The 23,099-nt window shown below is 43.6% G+C and overlaps 1 protein-coding gene across 5 annotated transcripts in view; it reads right to left on the bottom strand.

Moving 5' to 3' along the window:
• Window positions 1-14,800, bottom strand: part of Fez1 (fasciculation and elongation protein zeta 1) — a 45,232-nt gene extending 30,432 nt beyond the window's left edge. Inside the window, exons 1-3 of one of the 5 annotated variants that reach the window (XM_063266209.1) lie at window positions 14,595-14,778; window positions 13,692-14,172; window positions 4,338-4,693 (exon numbers count right to left, since the gene is read on the bottom strand). In XM_063266209.1, the coding sequence (XP_063122279.1) occupies window positions 4,338-4,648 (311 nt within the window). In that variant the 5' untranslated portion in view covers window positions 4,649-4,693; window positions 13,692-14,172; window positions 14,595-14,778. Of the gene's footprint in view, window positions 1-4,337; window positions 4,694-13,691; window positions 14,173-14,594 lie in introns of all 5 variants that reach the window. The other 4 variants (XM_039082202.2, XM_063266208.1, NM_031066.1 and 1 more) reach the window with 4 other exon arrangements.
• Window positions 14,801-23,099: the final 8,299 nt, after the last annotated feature.

Genomic DNA, 23,099 nt, shown 5'->3' with positions numbered 1-23,099 from the left:
TAAATAGAATAAACAATATCTCTCCTTTGTACTTCTAAGAACCTTGAACCCTTTTTTCTTCTCTTTCTTTCTTTCTTTTTTTCTTTTCTTTTCTTTTTCTTTTTCTTTTTTCTTTTTTTTTTTTTTTTGAGACAGAGTTTTTCAGTATAGCCCTGTCTGTCCTGAAACTTGCTTTGCTGGGACCCAACTGGAAAACTATAAAACATTTACTTATCTTCCATTTAAAGTATATCTAGTGATGGCTTATTTATTGGGTAGACTTTGATTTTTAACATTATCTTTAGCTTATAATTTCTATCTGAAGAATGGGAAGCAGCCATTGCTCCAAATGTTTAGACTTCTGTAGAGCGTAGCAGGGGCTAAGAACAACCCCAGTGAGACGGGAGGGGGGAGAGCTGCCACTCCTAGTTTTAGTTTGCTTGGGTCTGGTGCAATACTCCCAGTTTGTAGTAGCTTTAAAAAGTTTCTCAAGTCCAGGCCCATCTTTTGTAATAAGGAAATGGAGTGACCTCATGTACATAAGGAAGAGATTCTGGGCCAGAGGTGAGGGTCAGAACCTGTAATCCCAGTACTCAGGTGATTGAGGCAGGAGGATCCACACCAATCTGATCTACATAGCAAGATCCTGTTTCAGTTCATAAAAGGGTAAAGATATGAGGAAAGGAAGAAGGGGGACAAATGAGGGAGAGGGGGAAAAGGAGAGAGTGAGAGGGAGAAGGAGGGAAGATGATTATGAAACATTTTCTGAATTCAAAACCAGATGGATGGATGGATAGATAGATAGATAGATAGATAGATAGATAGATAGATAGATAGTCAGACAGATAGATAGATGATAGAAAATATACTATTTAAATTTGACCTTCACTTTAAATTATGTTTAAAGACAGTGACTCTTACAAAAAGACCATCCTGGAATTGATTATGTAGCACAGACTGACCTTGAATTTGTCAATCATCCCCTTGCCTCTTCCTCCAAAGAACAACCATTACGATGTATGCCACCATATCCAGGCAGCTATCCTTTAATACCAGAACTTACATACCTCAAATCAGGGATACACTGACCAGTCAATTCCCTATTGGCCAAATAGGTCCAACCCACAGAAATGAAGACTTGCAGGCAATTACTGCATTTCCTCTGTGGTTTGTGCTTTCTTCAAGAATCTCATTTAGCTGTGAATCCTTTTGTCTTTTTGGGGGGAGGCTTCACTCTTTATCGCTAATACTTTCCCTCGAATACTTCCAACTTATTTATGGATGAAAGTTCCTCTAAATACTAAACCTGAGAAGGTTATCACAGTAACGCTACGGGAGACTTACAACCAGGTTAGACTTTGAGTCATCCTTTTTCCTGTGCTTAGTCATAATTCCACAGCTGAAAGATCTGGATGCTGTCTGCAAAACAAAGCACGCGACGTGATTCTGGTTCTCATCTGGAGTTTCACAGAGGCTCTAGATGTACCAAATGCTTAGAAAGTACAGCGTCCATTTTCCTCCTCCTCTCCCCACGTCTTTCTTTACCTCTAGCTCAGCAATTACCCAGCCCCAGTCTCTCAGCTGAGGCATCAATGAGGCAGTCCTGGCAGAAAAATGCCTGCGGAGAAGCCCAATAATCCCATGTGATGGTAATTAACCTTGAGCAGCCTCTGCCAGTGTGCCAGGAGGGAACGAGAAGCAGTTCACTGGGCTTTCACTTCTCATACGCAGAGCAAGAGTTCTGATGCAAAGCGGTGATCAGTTGGAAGCACTCCAATAGAAACTGGACTCATTTTGAAATGCCATTTTCAGAACATGTCCTGGGTGAGGAAAGAAGTCAGGGTCTCTGTAAGCCCTTAGCCCTGCTGCTTCGACAAGATTGAGCTCCAAAGGTTTCAAAACTGAGGGTCCACACAATCTACAAGAGTTAAGTGACTTGACCAAGGTCACACAGAGAGTATCAAAATTAGAATTCTTAGTCTCTTGGGTTCTAGTTCATTTCCTGGTACTTTAAGAAGAAAAGAACACACCCGATCTAATAAAGCCCAACGGCCTTCCTCCTTACTTACACAAGTTCAGCAAACTATAACTGGCCCAGAATTTTGAAAGAACCGGTTGGAAACATTAAAACTGAATTGAAACACACAACCCACCATTACAGCCCTGGTCACCAGGGTGAATAGCATGGTTATGAACCTAAGCTAGCATTAATTAAAAGGAGAAGAGTGGCCTAAAAAGACAATGCATGGACCTTCAAGGTTACTTATTATTACTCAAGCAGCTCACTTGAGTAGCATATATTTCATTTAAAAACATGACGGGATCACTTACTACACACTAAGCCCTGTGTGACTGGAGAGGGGTATGTAACAGTGAACAAGACAGACCATGTATAGCTCCTGTATTTTCAGAGGGTCAGCACTATCTATTTCCAAATCATCAAGCGAGCCTTTCCCCATCAGGATACTCTAGAACGTACTTCTTACCCGATCATTATGCATGGTTCTTTCCATTCTATTCAAGTCTACAAACAGCTATGCTACCTGGGAAGCACATCAGAGGTAGCTGTCTAGCATGTGCAAAGCCAGCTCTGACACTTGCATGGGCAGGAGGAATGGAGTACAGTTGATCCTAATAAACATTTTTTGTGTGATTTCTAAAGAATTGATGCATATTTTATCTGTACAGGAATTCATGCATTTTCTTAATAAATCTCTAGGGGGTTGGGGATTTAGCTCAGTGGTAGAGCGCTTGCCTGGGAAGCGCAAGGCCCTGGGTTCGGTCCCCAGCTCCGAAAAAAAGAACCAAAAAAAAAAAAATAAATAAATCTCTAAAATAGTTTAAATGCCTTTTTTTTTTTTGAGACTAGATCTCCTGTATTCCAGTTGGCCTTAAACAGGGCATAGGTAGCCAAGATGACCTTGAACTTCTGACCCTCCTGCATCCACCTCCAAAATGCTGGGATTACAGCCATGAACCACAATACCCTGTTCACTTGGTGCTAGGGTTGGAATCTAGGGCTCCATGTGGGCTAGTCAAGCACTGTACCAAGAGAGCCACGCTCCCAGCCTTAAATCACTGCTCTTAGGTAACAACTGCTTCTTGCCCCAGCCTTGCTCTCCTCAGGTAATGCTTCCCTCTGATTCTTTTCCTTCACAGCTGTTCAAGGCCCTGGGAGGCAGCTAATAAGCAACGCGGGAAATATGCTCAAACACTCGAAAAACACACCACCTAGTTTCAACTTCCTTTTGTCCAGGTCTCTCGATTCACTTGTGAACTTTCAGGTCTGGGAGTTACAATTTTGCGATTTGTAATTCTGTAATTTGGGTGTTTCTTGAGGCAAACTGTCCAGTTTATGATTAGCCCATCACAGTTAATTAATTCTATTCTGGTCCTTGTTTTTAATATCGTGGAAGGTTACCACAGAGAAGAAAGAGAGACTGCAGGATGGTTCAGTGTAAGAATGCACCTCCCAACAACCCTAGTGACTGGAGTTCAACCCCTGGGACCCACATGGTAGAAGGAAAACAGTTGTCCTCCCACCTCCACGCATGCACGGTGACCTGTGTGTGCCTATATATATATATATATATATATATATATATATATATATATATATACATACATACATTAAAAATGTAAAAAGAGGGCTGGAGAGGTGGCTCAGTGGTTAAGAGCACCGACTGCTCTTCCAGAGGTCCTGAGTTCAAATCCCAGCAACCACATGGTGGTTCACAACCATCTGTAATGGGATCTGATGCCGTCTTCTGGTGTGTCTGAAGACAGTGACAGTGTACTTATATGTAATAAATAATTAAATAAAATGTAAAAAGAAAAAGAGGGGCTGGAGTGATGGCTCAGCAGTCAAAAGAGCTAGTTGATCTTCAGAAGAATCTGGTTCAAATCCCAGTGTCCACCTGGCAGCCCACAACCATCTATAATTCCAGTTCTAAGGAACCCCACACATTCTATTTTGGTCACTATGAGCACAAAGCACGTGTGTGATACAAATATATAGATGCAGACAAAAAATTAAAATTAAATAAATCTTTCAAAAAAAAGAAGAGAGGTAGAGAGAGGGGTGGGGGAGGAAGGGAAGGGAAGCTAGATGCCCACATTTTCTTGTTCTTAAAATTCTATTTTTTGTTTAGGAAAACCTAAATCCTTTATTCCTCTAAAGTTCAAGAAAGCTCTTGCTCATGCAAGAAAGCTCTCTCAAGCTGACTACAGAGGGACAAGGTACTGCCTCACGGGTAACACAAGGACATTCGTCCGACCCACGTAAACTCTAGGTCTAGGCTAAGAAGCCTGACTATGGATTTGGTCTGGTGCAGATGAGGGTGGCTAAGGCTTCTTACTCCTCATCCCGAAGAGTCTCCTCCTCCTCCTGGATCTGCAACTGGTTCTTCACTGGAGCCAGGTTCTCGGTCTTGGCATTGTAGTTCCGAAAGCAGACATTGAGCTTCTCATCAAATTCATTCACGAGGTCCTCCATGGACTTGAAGCTGATTATTTCGGAAGAAAAATTCTCAAGCTCGGAGAGGGAAGGGTCCTCCAGGTGGTGAGGAGATGTGCCATAGAGACTTTGTGGCTTTTCCTCTGGGTCCTCAGTGCAGCAGGGCCTGATATCTTCAAACTCTTCATCCAGACTCACCAGTGGAGCCTCCATCCTGGCACCGTAGTACAATGATGGCAACTGTCAAGATCCGTTTCCCTGGAAGAAATACACAGGGCAGTGCAAGTTAGGGCTGGACTTTCGTGCCAGTTCTGCAGAGGATCCAGATCACATCTTCCATTACTCTACATCCCTTGGAAAACAAAGACTCCTTCTCTCCAGTGCAAAAACGAGACTTTGAAACAAGGCTTCTGAAAGCAGAAGGGGAACTGTTGTTTGATGAAGGGAAAGGGACTGGCGGGAGGGTGACTGGGGACATGGAAAGGTAAAGGAGGGTCACTGTGATCAAAGCACTGCTATATATTGTGAGAAGATCCTAAGGAAGCCCAGTTATCATTTCACGTCATTAATACACACTAATAAAATGTATCTAAGGAAACAAGAGGCATACTGTGGGACTGGAGAGATGGCTCAGAAGGTTAAGTGCTTGCTGCATAAGCATGAGGACCGGAGCTCAGATGCTCAGCACCCACATAAGGTTGGGGTGTAGCAGTGTATGTCTAACCTCAGTGCTTGAGGATGGTGATAGGCAGTTGACTCACAGACCATACAGTCTAGCTGAAACAGATAGCTTCAGGTTCAGGGAGAGACCCCGCTTCACAAGATAAGGTGGATTCCCTTGAGTTCTGTCAGCCATGCAGCCTTGACAGTGTATTCCTGATCTATACTGTGGCTTTGCTTTGAACAAAGTTTCCTCATTTCCTTTGTGGGGAGGGGGGGTGGGCAACACAGTAAGGAGGAGAAGCAATTGAGGAAGCCATGTAGACATCAACCTCTGTCCTCTGCATGCACCCACATTGGTAAGCACACCTACATACACATATGCACACAAGGATCTCTCTCTCTCTCTCTCTCTCTCTCTCTCTCTCTCTCTCTCTCTCACACACACACACACACACACACACACACACACACACACACATCACCATCACCAGCAGCAGGACCACCATCACCACCACCAGCAGCAGCAAGAACAACAGCTGATTATTCTTTGCTGAAGTTGCTATGGCTTCTGAAGTTGCTTACTACAATGCACTTAAGTAGTTCAAATATCATTACATATTTTCATAGGATGAGCCATGGAAGAGAGTGAATTCTCGAGCTGCCCCAAAAATCACAGTGATGAAGTACGCAGCTCTCAAGCCAGGAAACCCAGGTTGCATTCTTCTATCCCTATAAGCTATGACCATAAGCAAATAACTTAACTTCTCCCTTTTCAAGCCAGTAAAAACAACAGGATCTACCTCAGAGGTTTGTTATAAGATTTAAGGAGTAAACACAGCTCAAAAAAAAAGTGCCTGGGAGATGATTAAGGCCAATGTTAGTCAACATTCTCTCTTATTATTACTCACAGGTCCACACTCTTACCCATGTGCTTATGTGCTTCAAAAGTCTAGGCTGTTGTTGTGTTGTTGCTGTCCCTCCTCCTGTTCCTCTTCCTCCCCTCTTACTCCTCCTCATCCCCTCATCATCATCCCCTCCTCCTCCCCTCCTCTTCCTCTTCTTTCTCTTCCTCCCCTCTTCCTCTTCCTCTGTCTCCTCCTCCTCCTCTTGTTCTTCCTCCCCCCCCTCCTCCCCTTCTCCTCCTCCTCCCTTTATCTTCCTTCTCCTCCTCTCCTCCTCCCCCCTTCCCCCTCTTTTTCTGTACTGGGATTACAGCTTGTGCTATTATGCTATGAGACAGTTTAGACAATGTTTTTCACAACTCCTTATAGCATTAACCTTACTCGACAATGACACCTAACATGAATATAAAGCTGCTTATGGTCTCACTTTATCCCAGCAAAAGCGTTTTGCTGAAGAAATATTAATTTTTAATCACAGATGGAAATGAAAGTGTAACTCAGTGGCAGAATACAAGGTTAGAATACTCGAGGCCCTGGGTTCCATCTTCAACACCAAAAAGAAAAGAGAAAAGGAAAGAAAGTAAGCAAGCTCTTTACCTCAGAGCACAGCGGATCTCATGCAGAATATAGAGTTACTCCCATCAAAAGTTGGAATTAATCTAAATTCTGAAACAGGCCTGGCCCCATGAGTTAAGGAAAAGGATCTTGGATCTAGACATTATCCCCTCATTAATAAATCCTAGAAATGCACAAAACACCAACAGACACTTTGCAGCCCAACACAGTGGTGCTTGCACCTGAAGGATTCACAGTTGATCTTGAACCCAAGAACTTGGGGCTAGCCTGTGATCTATGGTCTTCTATGAAATAAAGGTGCAGGGATATGGAGCAATGGGAAAGCACGTACCTAATATGTGAAGACCCCTGCGTATGATCCCTAGTATCATTCCACCCACGTAAAAAATCTACACAAAATAAAGCTAAGCTTTTGGTCAGGAATGGTGAATCACATGTATAATTCTAGCATTTGGGAATTTGAGGTAGGAAGCCTGTTTCAAGTTCAAGGCCAGTCTGAGCTACAGAGTAGTTCCAGGCCAACCTAGAAAACAAGAGTAAGAGATACCCTGTTTCAAGGAGCAAGGAGGTAGCGGGGGCAGTGGGATAGGACTAAACCTATGTACTCCAAAGGCCAATACATGTCCGTCTTGGATATTGCATGCTGGCTACCCACCTAGACAGCCTTCTAAATCCTAACAGTTCTGTGACTCCTACCCACTCATCCAGCCCTCTCCATAATTGCCTTCAACTATGATTTCTGCTTCAGCTCCCGCATCTAGGGCCCTTCCCAATTTTAATGTAAATTCCTTGAAAGCACAGATGTCCTCTGGATATCCTCCATGTCTCTAGCACCCTGACTGCCCTGTGGCCAGGCAATTGATCGATCAATGTGTGCTCATTGAGAAATTATCTTCTTCCCCATACACAGTTTCCAACACCACGGCAGCCTGTCACCCTTCAACACTTGACTACCTTCCTTCCTAGTACCTAGAAAGGGAGCCCAGCTTTCCTCTTCTGGTCTGTATGATTCCTGATCAGTATCAATATCCAACAGATATTGAAAGTCATGGGGTTTTTCTAGTGAATCCTCACTCCCTACCTCTCCCCACAAAACAAAACTCCAAGCAAGGCAGAGGGCATGCTGGATGAGGAATGCGTCCTTACTGGGATTTTGGTGAAATGAAGCCAGTTACCATGCCATCAAAATACACTCTGAGCATTTAAGGGTTTGCAAAGACAACATAATAGGATAATTATACGAAGGCTCCACCAGCCGGGAATGGTGCAGCATGTTTATATCCCCAAAACTTAGGAAGCACAAGCAAATAGCCCCTGGATGGTTTATACAGTGAGTTCCAGGCTAGCCCAGACTACATAGTAAGACTACATCTCAAAAAACAAAAATAAAAAATCAGGAACAAAAAGACAGAAGGAAAACAACAACAACAACAACAAATGCTGGAGAAAAAATAATCCAAAAACAGACAGGGTAAGGTTGAAGGTGTAATTCGGTGGTAGAGGCCCTGACTTCCATCTTTTCCTGTCTAGTTTATTGCCAATTTGAGAGTTATTTGGGCAAGGAGGCTCAAAATTGAGAAAATTCTTCCATAGATTTGCTTCTGGGCAACTTTACAGTGTATTTTCTTAATTAGTGATTGGTGAGAGTTGGTCCAGCCCATTGTGGTCCATGCCACCCACCCCCTCAGGCACCTGTGGCGGTCGTAAGCAAGCAGGCTGGTCAACATGAATAGCAGGCCAGTAAGCAATGCTCCTCCATGGCCTCTGCTGCAGTTCCTGCTTCTAGGTTCCTGCCTGAGTTCCTGCCCTAACTTCCTTGATGGTGGATTGTGATGTGGAAGTATAAACAAAAATAAACACTTTCCTCCCCAAGTTGCTCTTAGTCACTGTGTTTCATCACAGCGATAGAAGCCCTAGCTAAGACCATTTTCAACACAGAAGAAAGAAATGCTGCCAAGACTCCTAAGTGCAGTGACTGGCTGAGTGGCATGCATCCCAGGTCTGATTTCCTTATGAATTACTATAAAAATGCTGGCATAGAGTAAAGTGAGCTTTAGAAGCTCATTTTAATAGCTTTATAATCTTAATTATAGAAACATATTTTCTTAATCCAATGTATCCAAAGTATGACCGTATTAATACATAATTCATATTAAAAACACTGAGCCATGTTTTTATACTAAGTTACTTTATAGTTACAGTTTTTCTTTCTTTGGACTAGCCTCCCTGCATATACTCAACAACCACGCATGCCTAGTAGCCACAAAGAGATTTCATAATACACACACACACACACACACACACACACACACACACACAGAGTTCCAGGTTGCTTGGGCTACACAAGTTCAATGTTAGCCTGGCAACTTAGTGAGATGTTGTTTTTTAAAAAAATGGGCTGGAAAGATGGCTCAATGGTTAAGAGCACTGGCTGCTCTTCCAGAGGACCTGAGTTCAATTCCCAGCAACCACATGGTGGCTCACAACCATTTGTAATGGGATCTGATGCCCTCTTCCGGTGTGTCTGAAGACACCAACAGCGTACTCCTATAAATAAAATAAATCTTAAAAAAAAAATCAGCCTTCAGACGTGAGTATATAACCTAGAGAAGCCATAACAATCAGGGAAGCAAAACTGTACTGTGGGGAAGGGGGAGGAGTGCTTAAGGGAATAGCAGGACTTCAGCAATACAAAGGGGGAAATGAGAACATCCTTTTGAGTTGTTGGTAAAAAGAATCCACTAGACTCCCCAATGATATGAGCTATCACTACTGTCTTTGGTTGCCCCTCAGAGGTTAAGACATTATGCATTATTCAAACAAAGGACTTGGGGTTTATGAGCTGGGTCTGACCTGAAAGTCCTCTCCCTAAGAACTATCTTTCACAGTACCAAAAGGTGCTATGCTGATTGCCAAGAGAGGGAAGCAGCCAATATTCCTACCTATGAGCTACAACAATGACCAGCAAGGCAAGGGATCCCCAAGGGTGCAACAGCAGTATTCATATCCTATTGGTAACCGATGGCTGTCTAATTGGACTTAGGGCCTGCTCAATAGGAGGGAAATAATTCTTGGCACAGAAACCAATCAACAACGTAATGAGGCTATGAATCTTAAAGGTGAATCTACTCTTGCCACGTTACTAAACCAACAGGAGGATCAAGGTCATTCTCAACTATATATCACATTTGAGGTCAGCCTGGGCCACATATGAGAGCTTTTTAGAAGAAAGGAAGGAAGGAAGGAAGGAAGGAAGGAAGGAAGGAAGGAAGGGAGGGAGGGAGGGAGGGGAGGGGAGGGAGGGAGAGAGGAGAGAGTGAGGAGAAAAGAAAGGAAGAGGAGGAAGAAGAAGAAGAAAGAAGATCAACAGAGAGAAAAACACCATTCACCATTTGAAGGACAAAGTGGGATTGCCCAGCCTCCTAGAGTGGAGGGGGAAAGTAAGAAACTGTAGAAATCCCAAAGATGGGCCAGAAAGAGAAAGGAGTCAGTGGGAATTCTGATGTTAGGTGACTGAGATCTCGAATGACTGAAGCTCAGCCTGGAGGAACCTTTTAGACAGTAAATGTCAGCCAAGAGTAACTCAAGGTACCAAGAAAGAGGCAGAAAATTCAAAGGATGGAGACGTTGTGTACACCAATAAGCTAAGAACAAGTCACTGGGGCAGTGAAGATATTTAGTAAAGACATTTTAAAAGGGAAAAATAGTTTAATACTAATTTCACCATCAATTTAGAAGTAAATTATGTAGACAATGGTATCAGAGTTGTCCAGGTTCATAAAGGAGGGAGCCAGGCATCTCTGAGAAATGGCTACTTAAAAGATTGGGAATAGGGGTGCTGAAGGGATGGTTTGGTGCTTAAGAGCCGGATTTAATTCCCAGCACCCACACTGCTGTTCACTACAATGTTAACTTCAGCCTCAGGGGATCCAAACCCTCTTCTGGCGGTCTTGGACACTGCATGAACATGGTGCACATACGTGCACATACCATGGTGCAGGAAAACATCCACACATAAAATGAAAAATGAGAAGAAAAAGTTTGGGAGTATTTGGGAAAAGCTGTTGCAAAATAAAGCACTAAAATTTCAAACCAGGGAGGCACAGACACACAGATACACACACACACACACACACACACACACACACACACACACACACACAGAGAGAGAGAGAGAGAGAGAGAGAGAGAGAGAGAGCGCAGGCACACAATTAAGACTATGGTCTATGATATTGGAAAATCAGACCTAGTCTTGTCAACCTTAGCTGTGAAAATTTGAGCAGATTATCTGCTCCTTATGCCTCTCTTTCCTCATCTACAAAATGTGGTTTAAATTTTGCAGGGCTGAAGGATGGCCCAGTGTTTAAAAGCACTTGCATTTATAAAAGGCCTACATTTGGATCACAGCACTCACATCAGGCAGCTCACAATTGCATGTAACTCCAGTTCCAGGAAGTCAGATGCATGTGCACAGACACATGCACACAAAAGTAAAACAAGAGAAGAGATGGCTCAGTGGTTAGGAGCACTTAGTGTTCTTGTCAAACCCAGGTTTGGTTCCCAGCACCCACATGGCAACTCACAATCTTCCATAACTCTACTTCTGGGGAAGGGGATCCCAATCCCTATTCTGACCTCCAAGGGCACCAGGCATGCGTGCATGTGGTACACAGACATATATGTAAGAAAAACACTCACACATACAAAGGGAAGATATCTAAAAATGTTTTAATGCTAAATAAAGTTACATCTGAAGGTTTTTTGGCTTTCCTAAGAAAAACAGGATATACTACTTACACAAAAGTGTGGATGCCAGGAGTGGTGGCCCACAGCTTTAATTCAAGCACTCAGGAGTTAGTGGCAGGCAAATCTCTGTAAGTTCAAGACCAGCCTGGTCTACATAGTGAGTTCTAGGCCAGCCACGGTTGCATTTTTTAAACAAAAGAAAAAAAAATCCCTGCCATTATGTGTAGTGCATGCTGCTTCAAAATGTTTATCAAATGAGGGAGAAAGTGCTGGGAGGATTTGGGAATCTTTTCCGTCAAGGCTTTTGAAAATTCATTTGGTCAAAATTTCCTGGATCACAGGTCTCGTTTTGGAGAAATCCAAAAGCCGGTCAGTTAACTACAGATACTTACACTTCCTTGAATTGGGTGTTTCTCTCTGTGAGTGGCAGGGGATGTAGGATGAGGTGATGCTAGCATGGATGCTGATTCCATCAGCAAAGCAACAACAGAAGACCCAACCAGAATCCAGGACTGAGGCAATGTAAGCCTTTTGTGGTGATGCGTACTTGAAATCCTAGGCACTGGGTTGGTGGTGGCAGAAAGACTAAGAATTGATGGTCTTCCTTGGCTACGTAGCACGCTCCACCATAGCTTAGGGCTACATGAAAGTCAGACTCAACCAAGTAAGTCAACAAACACACTGAGCATTGAATGTTGGAAAACCAAACAGACGTAAGTGCTTCGGAGTTGGAAGATGGCTCCGTGGTTAGGGGCACACACTGACTTCAATTCCCAGCACACATGTAGGCTGGCTCACAACCACTTCTAACTCCAGCTTCAGGGAGACTCAATGACTCTGGCTTTTAATGGCCCCTGCACTCATGTGCATAGACACCTACACATCATTAAAATAATCAAACTAAAACAGTGCATCAAAAAAGGAGTGTTTATATTTGACTCAGACAAACCCTAAAGAATAAAGATATAGCAACAAAATTATAAAAAGAAATGGGCATCTAGATGGCTTTGTAGGTCAAAAGTGCTTGCCCTGCAGACCTGACAACCCAAGTTTGCTCCCTGGATCCCACAGTGGAGCTAATTTCTGAAAGTTGACCTTTGGCCTCCAAACTATGCATATACATCACATATACACAGCTAATGGATTTTAAAAATAAAATAAAGTGTCTTAAAACAACTATAAAAGAAGACATGACTATCAAGGTTTACAGTTCAGAAACATGGTTAATTGAAACAATCTATATAATATAATCTGATTGGTTTTCAGCAACTCATCACCCAGGAGCCGTGAGCTACCATGTGAATGATCAAACAGACGATGCTAAAACTGAGCACACAGATTGGGAATCTGTATTAACATGGAACCCAAGCTGAATGGAGCATTTGTATCTGGGGCTGTGGCAGAGGGTTCCCTGGCTTGGAGTGCCTTTTACTGGGGCCTCTACTTTCCTTCTCTAACCCATCTTCTTTTGTACTCCTCTAGGTAGGCTGCCTTTACTTCTCATCTGAAATGTCTGAAATAACCCTTCACCCTTCCTTCCTAGCAAGTTTGCTGGGTCCTCAGACTCAGCTTCTCTCCAAGTCCTCCTCCCTTAAAAGCTCCCTGTTAGGGCTACAGGAGCAACTAAGCCACGAAGCATTTGCTTAGCGTATGTGACATCTGGGGTTCTGTCTTACACACACACACACACACACACACACACACACACACACACACACACACGTTAATGGTTAATGTTAATATAAGGGCATAGCCATCTTCTTTGTGCTTCCAAAATAAATAAATATGCGAAAATGGCAGATAGGGATCATGGGAAAGTCGTCTTTTTATTATTGAACACAGTCCAGGACTATAGTTTAAGCATTCTGTACAATCTATTCCATTTATTCCGACTCCAAATACACGGTGTAATTTGAAGGAGAAACGCACAGAGCTCAACAGACACTCGGTAGGAAACATGTAAGCCTCTCCCTGCAGCCTAGCAGTACAGAAGCTGCAGCTTGGGTCTGCAGTACAAGTCCCCAGTCCCTGCTTCACCGAGCTGAGTGCATGGTGGATGAGAGCGAGATTTCTCATCGTGCCTTCCCTGCTGGGCCTCTTTGCACCTCCACACATGCCATCCCATCTCCCTGGTCTTTCCACCACTTGCTCTACAGACCAGTTGACTCTGTGCTTTCCCTCCCCTCCCCATATAGATCCTTAAAACGCCCTCCGTTATCCACTTCCAGACTCCCACTGCTCTTCTGCAAAACCTGGCTAGTATAAGCTGTCCATTTTGCCAGAAAGAATAAATACTCATTTGCACATGGCTCAACAACCCCTTTACCGGGACTCGGTACCCTTCCCCCCTTCTCTTCTGTTCCATTCACCTCCATTTCAGACCTCCTCTCCCTCTTCTGTCGAGTAAAGAAAGGCTCTTCTAGGCAGCACAATGGCTGGCACTCCGAGGAAGCTCAGCTCATCCCACGCAGCCCCTGCACATACTCCACTGTCTTCCCTTTGCCAAATAAGACCTGGACGCCGGGATGGGTGAGTCGTGCTGGGAGACAGGATGCAAAGCGAAGGGCAAGAGGGCAGAAGAGCGGGTTGTATAACACCCCTTTAGCTGAGCCCCTGCTCTGCAGAGCCCTGGGCCCTGAGGACCAGGGCCGGCTCTGCACACTCCTTTTCGCCACAACTCGTCCTTTCTCCGACCTGCTCTGTGTAGTAAAACAATCGCTCCCCGAGGATTGCAGCCAGAGGTTCTGACACTGCGAGAATACACCGTCTGAGGAAGGCTCCACACGCCGCGGAGGGGCAGAAGTCGACTGCAGGGTCAGATTTGTAGGGACAAAGATGGTTTTGAGACGCCTAAAATAATCGGAACACATAACGGTCCTGGAATGACGTATGGGGTCCACACTGCTCCAGCACCATCAGATAGGGTTTCTGTGTTGCACATGAATACACACACACACACACACACACACACACACACACACACACACACACACACACACACACACGATGCTCTGAGATGATGCTACCAGTACCCACTCCACAGCCCTTGTGCTTGAGCTCCCACAAGACTGGAAATGACCAGGACAACGGCCCACGAGCCCATCTTTTTTTATGTCTGAGGACAAGACCCAGCGGGGATGAGAGTAGCACATACCCCAGGAGTCCTAAGAGAGAATCTCGAATTCTCCGGTCTCCTTCACCACCCGGATTCGACCCCCCGCCCCCAGCACTGGGACTAGTCCAGACTAAAGTCGTCCTTCCCACCACCGCACCTGAGCAGGTCCTGGAGGAGGGAATCGGATCCCGGGGTTCAGCCAGACATCCCCATCCACCGGCTAGAGGTGGCCCGGTGCAGTGCAACGGCAGCGGGCAAGCCAGCTAGCGAGCGCTCCCCCGCAGCTCCGGCTGCGCCTGGTCCCCGCGCTCGTGCCCGGGCTCCCGGAGGCGCGCCCGCACTCGGGCACCCGCCCAACGGGCGCGCCCAGGGCCTGAACGTCATCTTTTCGTGAACATTCATAGCTTTCCTTAGAGCACGTGGACCTGCCTTTATTAATATTTATGAATTGTCGTTTCTCCCTTCTTTGATACTGGCCCTTCTGCTTCCCACATGAATATTCAGAAGCTCCGAGATGGGGGCGTGCAATCGCTACCAATATGGATTCTTCAGATGGCCCAACACTAGGTTTCGAATAAAAATGCAGGCAAATGGAGTAGATGGGCAGGCAGATATTGACAGATACACTCAAAAAACCTCTGGCACTTTTTGGACTGCCCTTTCTATTCTACTAAGAGTTGACATGGACAAGGCAAGGGATGCACCCTACCCCAAAGTCGTTCATAGATCAAGGTCAAGGCGAGGGGGCTGGATGGCAGGAATAAATTTTGTCATCCAAAACTGTGGGATGCAAGTGAGAAAATTGAGTGAGGGGGATCCAGGAATAGAAAGACTTCAGACTTTACACCTCACACGTTGTTGCGCTGTGTATAAATCTGTGCTTAGAGATGTCCATATGAAATCTAATAAGAAAAATGGAGTTTTTTATTTTTAAAGAAAAGAAAAAAAAAAAAAAAGAAAGCACAAGAGAGGCATATCTGCCTGGTGACCCCTCCTACTTTTGTCTGATGCTAAGTACTTTTAGGCCAAACCAAGAATGGCAGCCGGGAAGTGAAGGGGGGTCTTCCCTCTGTTGATTTATAGGCTCTTACCACAAACAGTTCAATCATGAGGGGGAGGTGAAGCAGGGGGACATTATATCCGATGAAATAAGGAAAAGTGGGGTTGGGGATTTAGCTCAGTGGTAGAGCGCTTGCCTAGGAAGCGCAAGGCCCTGGGTTCGGTCCCCAGCTCCGGAAAAAAAAAAAAAAAAAAAAAAAAGAAAGAAGGAAAAGTATTAGCCACTCTGCCCTTCTGATATTAGAAACATGAGGATATTTTTCTTGTTAGAAAAATGTGATTAAGGGGCTGGAGAGATGGCTCAGTGGTTAAGAGCACTGACTGCTCTTCCACAGGTCCTGAGTTCAAATCCCAGCAACCATATGGTGGCTTACAACCATCTGTAATGAGATCTGATGCCCTCTTTCAGTATGTCTGAAGACAGGTACAGTGTACTCATATCTAATAAATAAATCTTAAAACATATTTAAAAAAAAAAAGAAAAATGTGATTAAGAGAGTCGGTGAAATGGCTCAGCAGGTGTTAAGGTGCCTGTTGTATAAGCCTGAATTCAATCTTGAGGGCTCCCATGAATGAAAGAATTGAGTCCATAACGTTGTCCTCCAATCTCCACAAGGACAGCACGGTAAGTGCACCTGTATACACACATGCAAAACAGTAAATACATTTTTAAGCCCTATTTTGGGGGTATCACGTGATTTGTGACCTTGTGGAAGTTATCATCACAGTGGCTCGAGTTTTCATCCACATAATGAGGGTAATCATAGCTCCCAGTTCCGAGGCCAGTTGTGAGATTAAGGGAGTGAATCCATGCAAAGCACATCTGGGCAGCTGAGGAGGAACTATCACTCCTGGCTACTTCCTTAGCAGAAGCTTTAATGCACTTTCCTATGCTGGCTTTATTTGTTTGCTTGATTGGTAGTGGTGGCAAGAGTTGTAGTGGAGGTTAGGGTGGTCTCATACTGTGTAGCTAAAAGGTGACCTTGAACTCCTGGTATTTCTACCTTCACCTCTCGAGTGCTGAAATTACAGATGTGTGCCTTCCTGCCTCATGAGTGTTTTTTTTTTTCCATCTTTATTAGATTGGGTATTTCTTATTTACATTTCGATTGTTATTCCCTTTCCTGGTTTCCGGGCCAACATCCCCCTAACCCCTCTCCCTCCCCTTCTATATGGGTGTTCCTTTCCCTATCCTTCCCCCATTTCCGCCCTTCCCCCAACAATCACATTCACTGGGGGTTCAGTCTTGGCAGGACCAAGGACTTCCCCTTCCACTGGTGCTCTTACTAGGCTATTCATTGCTACCTATGAGGTGTGAGTGGTTTTTTTATGTGGTGCTGAGAATTATTTCCCAACTCCTAGAAATTATTTCTTAGCACTAGAGAGATGGTCCAGCAGTTCCAGTTCCAGGAGATTCAACACCCACTTCTAGCTTCCAAGTGTTCCTGCAACTCAAGTGGTATGCATATATGCACTCAGACATAAACACATAGTCATTACACAAATAACTAATACATCTTTAAAAAAAAGACTCCATGTGCAATACTCAGAGGAAGGAGTAATAAGGAAAATACTGGAACTGGGAAACAGTTTGGTCTTTGAGAATACTTGATTTCAAACCCCAGTGTTCCAGCTGAGCATGGTGGCGCAAGTCTCTACACTCAGCACTCTGGGTACTAAGGCAGGAGTATTTTGACTTTAGGGCTAGTCTGGGCTACATAGAAATTAAATTATGTAAGACACCTGGAATTTCATATTCAATATTAGTTATTTTGTCATTGGTTTTGTGAGGATTTGAAAGCATTACAGACACACACACACACACACACACACACTGAGACCAGCTGATACAGTGACATCCACCAAGAGTAGAAAAACTGGAATAGTACAGATTTAGTAATGATATTTTTTCTTTTTGGTTTTAGGTGTTTTGTTGCTGTTGTTGTTTGTCATTATGTCATTAGTTTGTTTGCTTGTTTGAGACAGAGTCTATGTATCTCTAGTTGGAATATAACTCACTATGTAAACCAGGCTGGCTTTGAACTCACAGAGATTCTTTTGTCTCTCCTTCTGAGGATTAAAGGTGTATGACACCATGACTGGCCATTTCTACCTTTAATCTCTATCTACCTTTCCCTCTCCATCTCTCTCTCCCTCCCTCCTTCCCTAAGAGTCAAGGTCTCAGACTACTGTCCATTCTGACCTTGAACTCACTTTATAGCATGCCTTGAACCCACAGCAATCCTCTTGTCTCGGCCTCCCAAGACTGAGATGTTGTGTAGCTATTTCCTCTGAATTTTATGATTCCATATTGAAGAGGAAGTAAATGAAATATCCAAGGCTCAGGAAGCTCCTGAAAGTCAGAAGATTCATAGGTCCCCACCTACTGTTACTATAAGCAGCAGCAATTGCCGGAGAAGAGGTTCTAACCAGCCACACTGTCTATAAATTGTGTGGCACTCTAAGGAAAAAGCAGTTTGTCACCCATGCTTCAGTGGGCTTTTCAATGACATTTGAGTTATCCATGTTCCTACAAGTAACCATTTTCCTGTACCTCCAGTAAACAAATAACCCAATAATATTTGCTCACTGAGCCAGATGTGTGTGGGATGTTTCTCTGATCTGTTATTGGTACCTCATCTTGGGTGAATAGACTTTGTTCACCTCTCCCCAAGAGAAGTTACACAACATGGGATTACAGGCATGAATCATGACATCAGCTCATCCTTAATCACCTATGCTGATTAAAACTCACAAACTAGCTGCCAATGTACAATTCCCCAAGAGAATAAAAATCCCCATAATATAAACATGGTAATGTTTTTTCTTTGGGTTTTAGGTATTTTCATTGCTGTTTGGTTTGTTGTTTTGTGTTGTTTTGTGTTGTTTGAGATGGACCTTCCCTATATAGCATAGACTGGCTGGAACTAAACGTTGTAGCCCAAGCTGGCCTTGAACTCAAACTGTTCCTCTTGCCTCCCAAGTACTAGAATTTCAGGCATTCGCTGCCACATCTCTCATATTACAAGTATGGGGCTAGAGATAGAGTTTAGTTGCACAGTGTCTGCCAAGTATGCAAAGTCCTGGATTTAATCCTGAGTAGTGTAGGAGTTGGAGGACAGTTGAGGATGGATGGCAGGGAAACGTGCCTACAGTTCTAGCACAAGAGGCTAGAAAATAGGACTACCAAGAATTCCAGTCTAGTCAGCTGTGAGACCCTGCAACGAACAAGCAAAATAACAACAACAACAAAAAAGGGAAATGTGTTTCCCATTTTTTGGGAAACTTTTAGATGTATAGTGGTAAAAAAAAAGATAAGTCTTCTATATCCTGTGGCTACTGAGTGACTTATCAGTGGAGATCAGCTTGTGCCCTGGCTGAACAAGGGGCAAGAGATCCTAGACAATAATGTCTTGGAGATGGGATGTTCACTTAAGAGAATCTTTAGACATTTAGGTTAACCAGAGATTTCATTTGTATTAGACCTCCAGGACCAACTCCCACCATTCCCAGCTGTAGACTCATCTCTTCTATCTGCTTCCTTCCATATGCCCAGGTACCAGACATGCAAGGATTCAGAAACGAACTTGAGGAAATGAAAATGGCACAGGATAGTCCATTGCAGTCATCTAGCCAAATAAAAATCACATGGCCGCCAGCAAATCGCAGAGGCCAGCAGGCCAAGAAAATGCTGTCCAGGGCCACAGCCATCTCCTCCAAGGCCTCAACTTCGGCTCACGACAGTGTTGAACACTGTGAGCATGATGGGACGAGAACTCACAGTTCCCTGATGTCCTGTTTGCAGTGGTCAGTGTTGCCCACAGGGTCGCTTCAGGCAGGACTTAGGCTGGCTGATCTCTTCTGGTTGCTATATCCTATCAGCTGAGAGCTTAACGACACTGAACTCCGCGAAGAAAAGATATCCTGAGTGAGTAGTGAATAAGGTTGTTCTGATAAACATCTCATCTGACCAAACCTCATCAGTCTCCTAAAACCCAATCTATGCACTTCCTTATGAAATCTAGTTTTTGTAAAAATCCTGTTAGGTCATTTTTGCAGCGCCCCCTAGCTTCAAGGCCTAGGTACCTTTGATCCCTAAGTAAATTTCTAAATTTCTTAGGTCAGGTTGTCCAGAATCCCCATCTATCCATCCATCCATCCTCCCTTCTTTTGCTGACTCCCACCCTGCTTCTCAGCTATAAACTCCCACTTGTCCTTGCTATTTTGTGAGCTGAGACCAACCTTTTTCTCCTACTGCAGAAATCCCACTAAGGTAATCCCTATGCCTATTATGAGGTCCTAAGAAAAGTCTGCCTTTAACAAGTACGGCAATAAATATCACTGAATGTTTTTTAAAGTACGTTCGGGGGCGGTGGGGGTGGTGTGGTTCCAGGGATTGAACTCCAAGAGACATTAGGCTTGGGGGCAAATGCCTTTACCTGCTAAGCCATTTCACCAACCCCCACAAAGTTTAAGTTCTCTTAAAAATAGGAGAGGAGGGCTAGAGGGATGATTCAATGGTTAAGAGCGCTGACTGCTCTTCTAGACATCCTGAGTTCAAATCCCATCAACCACAGGGTGGTTCACAACCATCCATAATGAGGTCTGATGCCCTCTTCTGGTGTGTCTGAATACAGCTACATATAATAAGTAAATAAATCTTTAAAAAATATGAGAGAAAGACATAGAGAAGGGGGGAAGGGATGATGTCATGCAAAATTCTTGACATGGAAACTGAGTTTTGGAGAGTTCCAAGAGGAAAAGTTCAGTGTTGGCTGTAGATTGGAGGAGTCTTGGGCAGTGAGAGAAGTCTGTGTGGTAAAACGGCTGCCTTAGAGACACACAAAGCCACTGGGCACAGAATGAATAGAAAGCCAGAAGCTTTGGGGGACTTGGCAATCTCAGATTGTTGAAATCTGCATATTCAAATAAATCCAGATTTTTTCCAGGTGAAGAATCTGTTTGTTGTGTATAACAGTAGATAAGAATGAGAAACAAAACACACAAGTCAAAGACTGCTCAAGCATCACCTTCTAGAAAAGATTCTACCCAAGCCTAAGAATAGCAACCTTCTTTGTAGTGGAAAGAAATGAGCAGAAATCACTCTTAAATCCTTTTGCTTACCTTGTTTAGAACAGAAATCTTTCTCAATATCTGCTACACTTTTGGGAGTTGGAAGAATTCCCAGTGGTTTGTTTCATGTAATTGTGTGATTGTGGGTGATCTAAGCAAAGCACATTAAAAAGCTTTCCTGAACTAAAGGGGAAGGAGAGGGCTCATTGGCAAAATTGTCAAGGGTTTGGGGCTTCAACAGCTGTGTCACCATGTTACCACAGCTGTGTGACCTATGGAATCTTACCTTTTTTTTGAGACAAAGTCTGACTGTAGTCCCAGTTGATCTGGAACTAATTCACTGTCTCCCATACTGGCCTTAAATTTACAACAACCTTTTTGCTTTAACCTCTTGAGTGCTAAGAGTTGGATTTTCATTTTGTTTTTCTGTGTTTGGGGGAGGGGTTGTTTGTTTCTTGTTTTGCTGTTGTCCTTCCTTCCTTCCTTCCCTCCTTCCTTCCTTTCCATTTCTGTTTTGAAACAGGGCTTTTCTGCGTAGCCCTCCTGGCTGTACTGGAACTTGCTCTGTAGACCAGGTTGGCCTCAAACTCAGAGGTGCCCCTGCTTCTGCCGCTGGCGTGCTGGGATTAAAGGTGTGCACCATCACCGTCCAGCTTGTTTCTTGAACAGAAAGTTGGATGAGCAGGGAGGTTGAGAGGATCTGGAAGAGTCAGGGGGAAAGAAAAAAACTTTTCATTAAAACAATAAGAAACAAGTGTGAGACATTAAACTAAATAAAAGTTTTCCAAATTTTAGTTTTTCTTAAATAGATTATAAAAGGCACACACACACACACACACACACACACACACACACACGCACGCACGCACACGCACGCACGCACGCGCGCGCACCACTAAATAAATAAATGTAAAAGAAAGAAAATATAGTTTAAATTAATGGATTTTAATAATAGATATGTGTTTAAATTTGTCTTTTTAGTTAGAGAAAATTATTGAAGGAAATGGAATTTGGAGTTAATTTATAGATTTAATTTTCTTTGTTCTTGACATAGGATTGTGTACATATAAACCTTTCATTTTACTCTCTCTTAATATCCCTATAAAGTATGTGTCTACACGGAGAAACAAACACAACAAGATTAGAAGATAGTCCATGATCACACAGTGCTCACGTCCTGTGTTCAGTGTTTAGCACTGCAAAAACAAATCAAAATAAAATACCATAAAATTTTTTCTTCAAATTTAAATAAGGTTGGAGGCAGTTTGGGATCAGGTTTGTTTGATTTATTTATATATTTTTGAGGCAGAATCTCATGTAGCATAAGCTGGCCTTGACCTAATTATGTAGTCTAGCCTGATCTTGAATTTCTGATCCTCCTGCCTCAATCTCCTTGACTGATTTTATGTGGTGAGGGGGATTCAGACTTCATACCTGTTAACTAGGCAAGCATTCTGCCAGCTGGAGGCAGTTTTTTAAAGTCACTATGGAGGCTAGGACAAGTGACATGTCTCAGGAGGTGACAGACTCAGTACCAAGCCTGATGATTACAGTTCAGTCCTCAGGATCCACATACTGAAAGGAGAAAATTGTCCCTTCATCTCCACATGCCCACTGCAGCAAGTACCTGTATAATAATTTCCTCCAACTAAAAATTCTGTTGTTGAAGCGGGAGGGTCACAAGTTCCAATCCAACCTAGATTAGAGTGAGACCTTGCCTCAGAACACAAACAATAATGACATAAATTTGAACCTTAGATAAATAATGGGCAGTGTGCTACTTTTGTTTGGAGTTGTTTGGTTGATTTAGATTTTTGTCGTTGTTGTTACAGGGTCTCAATGTGTAATCAAAGGCTGGCCTTGATATTTCTCTGTAGCTGAGAATAACCTTCAATTCCTGACCTTCCCTGAACTTATCTCTCAAGCTGGGAGTGTACCAATGCCCTATTGGGTAATGTTTTAAAATGAGTATATATTGGGGTTCAGAAATGATTCCTGGTTTGATCTCTAGTGTGTATGTGTATATGTGTGGGGTCCCCATAAGTATTCATTTACTTTTATTTTGTCTGTATAAGTATTTTGTCTGTATGTATGCAAGTGTACCACTTGCGTACCTGGTGCCCACGGAGGCCAGAAGAAGACATTAGATTCTCTAAAACTGGAGATACAGATGGTTGTGAGCCACAATATGAGTGCTGGGACCCAAACTTGGATCCTCTTCAACAGCAACAAGTGCTCATAACAACAGAGTCAACTCTCCAGACAGAAGAAGATATTGGATCCCTTGAAGCTGGAGTTACAGGTAGTTGTGTGCCTCCCAACGTGAGTGCTGGTAAGAGAACGTGGTTCTTCCTCAAGAGCAGTGCACACTCTTAACAGCCAACTCTCCAACCTTGTGGTGATGTGAATAGAATAGCACTCGTAGGCTCATGCATTTGAATGCTTAGTCACCAGGGAATAACACTATTTGAAAGGATTAGAAGAATTAGAAAGTGTGGCCTTGCTGGAGGAAGTGTGTCACTGGGTAGGC

This window comes from Rattus norvegicus, chromosome 8 (assembly GCF_036323735.1).
Source record: "Rattus norvegicus strain BN/NHsdMcwi chromosome 8, GRCr8, whole genome shotgun sequence".
Lineage (NCBI taxonomy): Eukaryota > Metazoa > Chordata > Mammalia > Rodentia > Muridae > Rattus > Rattus norvegicus.
Note: the sequence above shows the minus strand (reverse complement) of the source record. Positions and strands in the feature narration are given on the sequence as shown.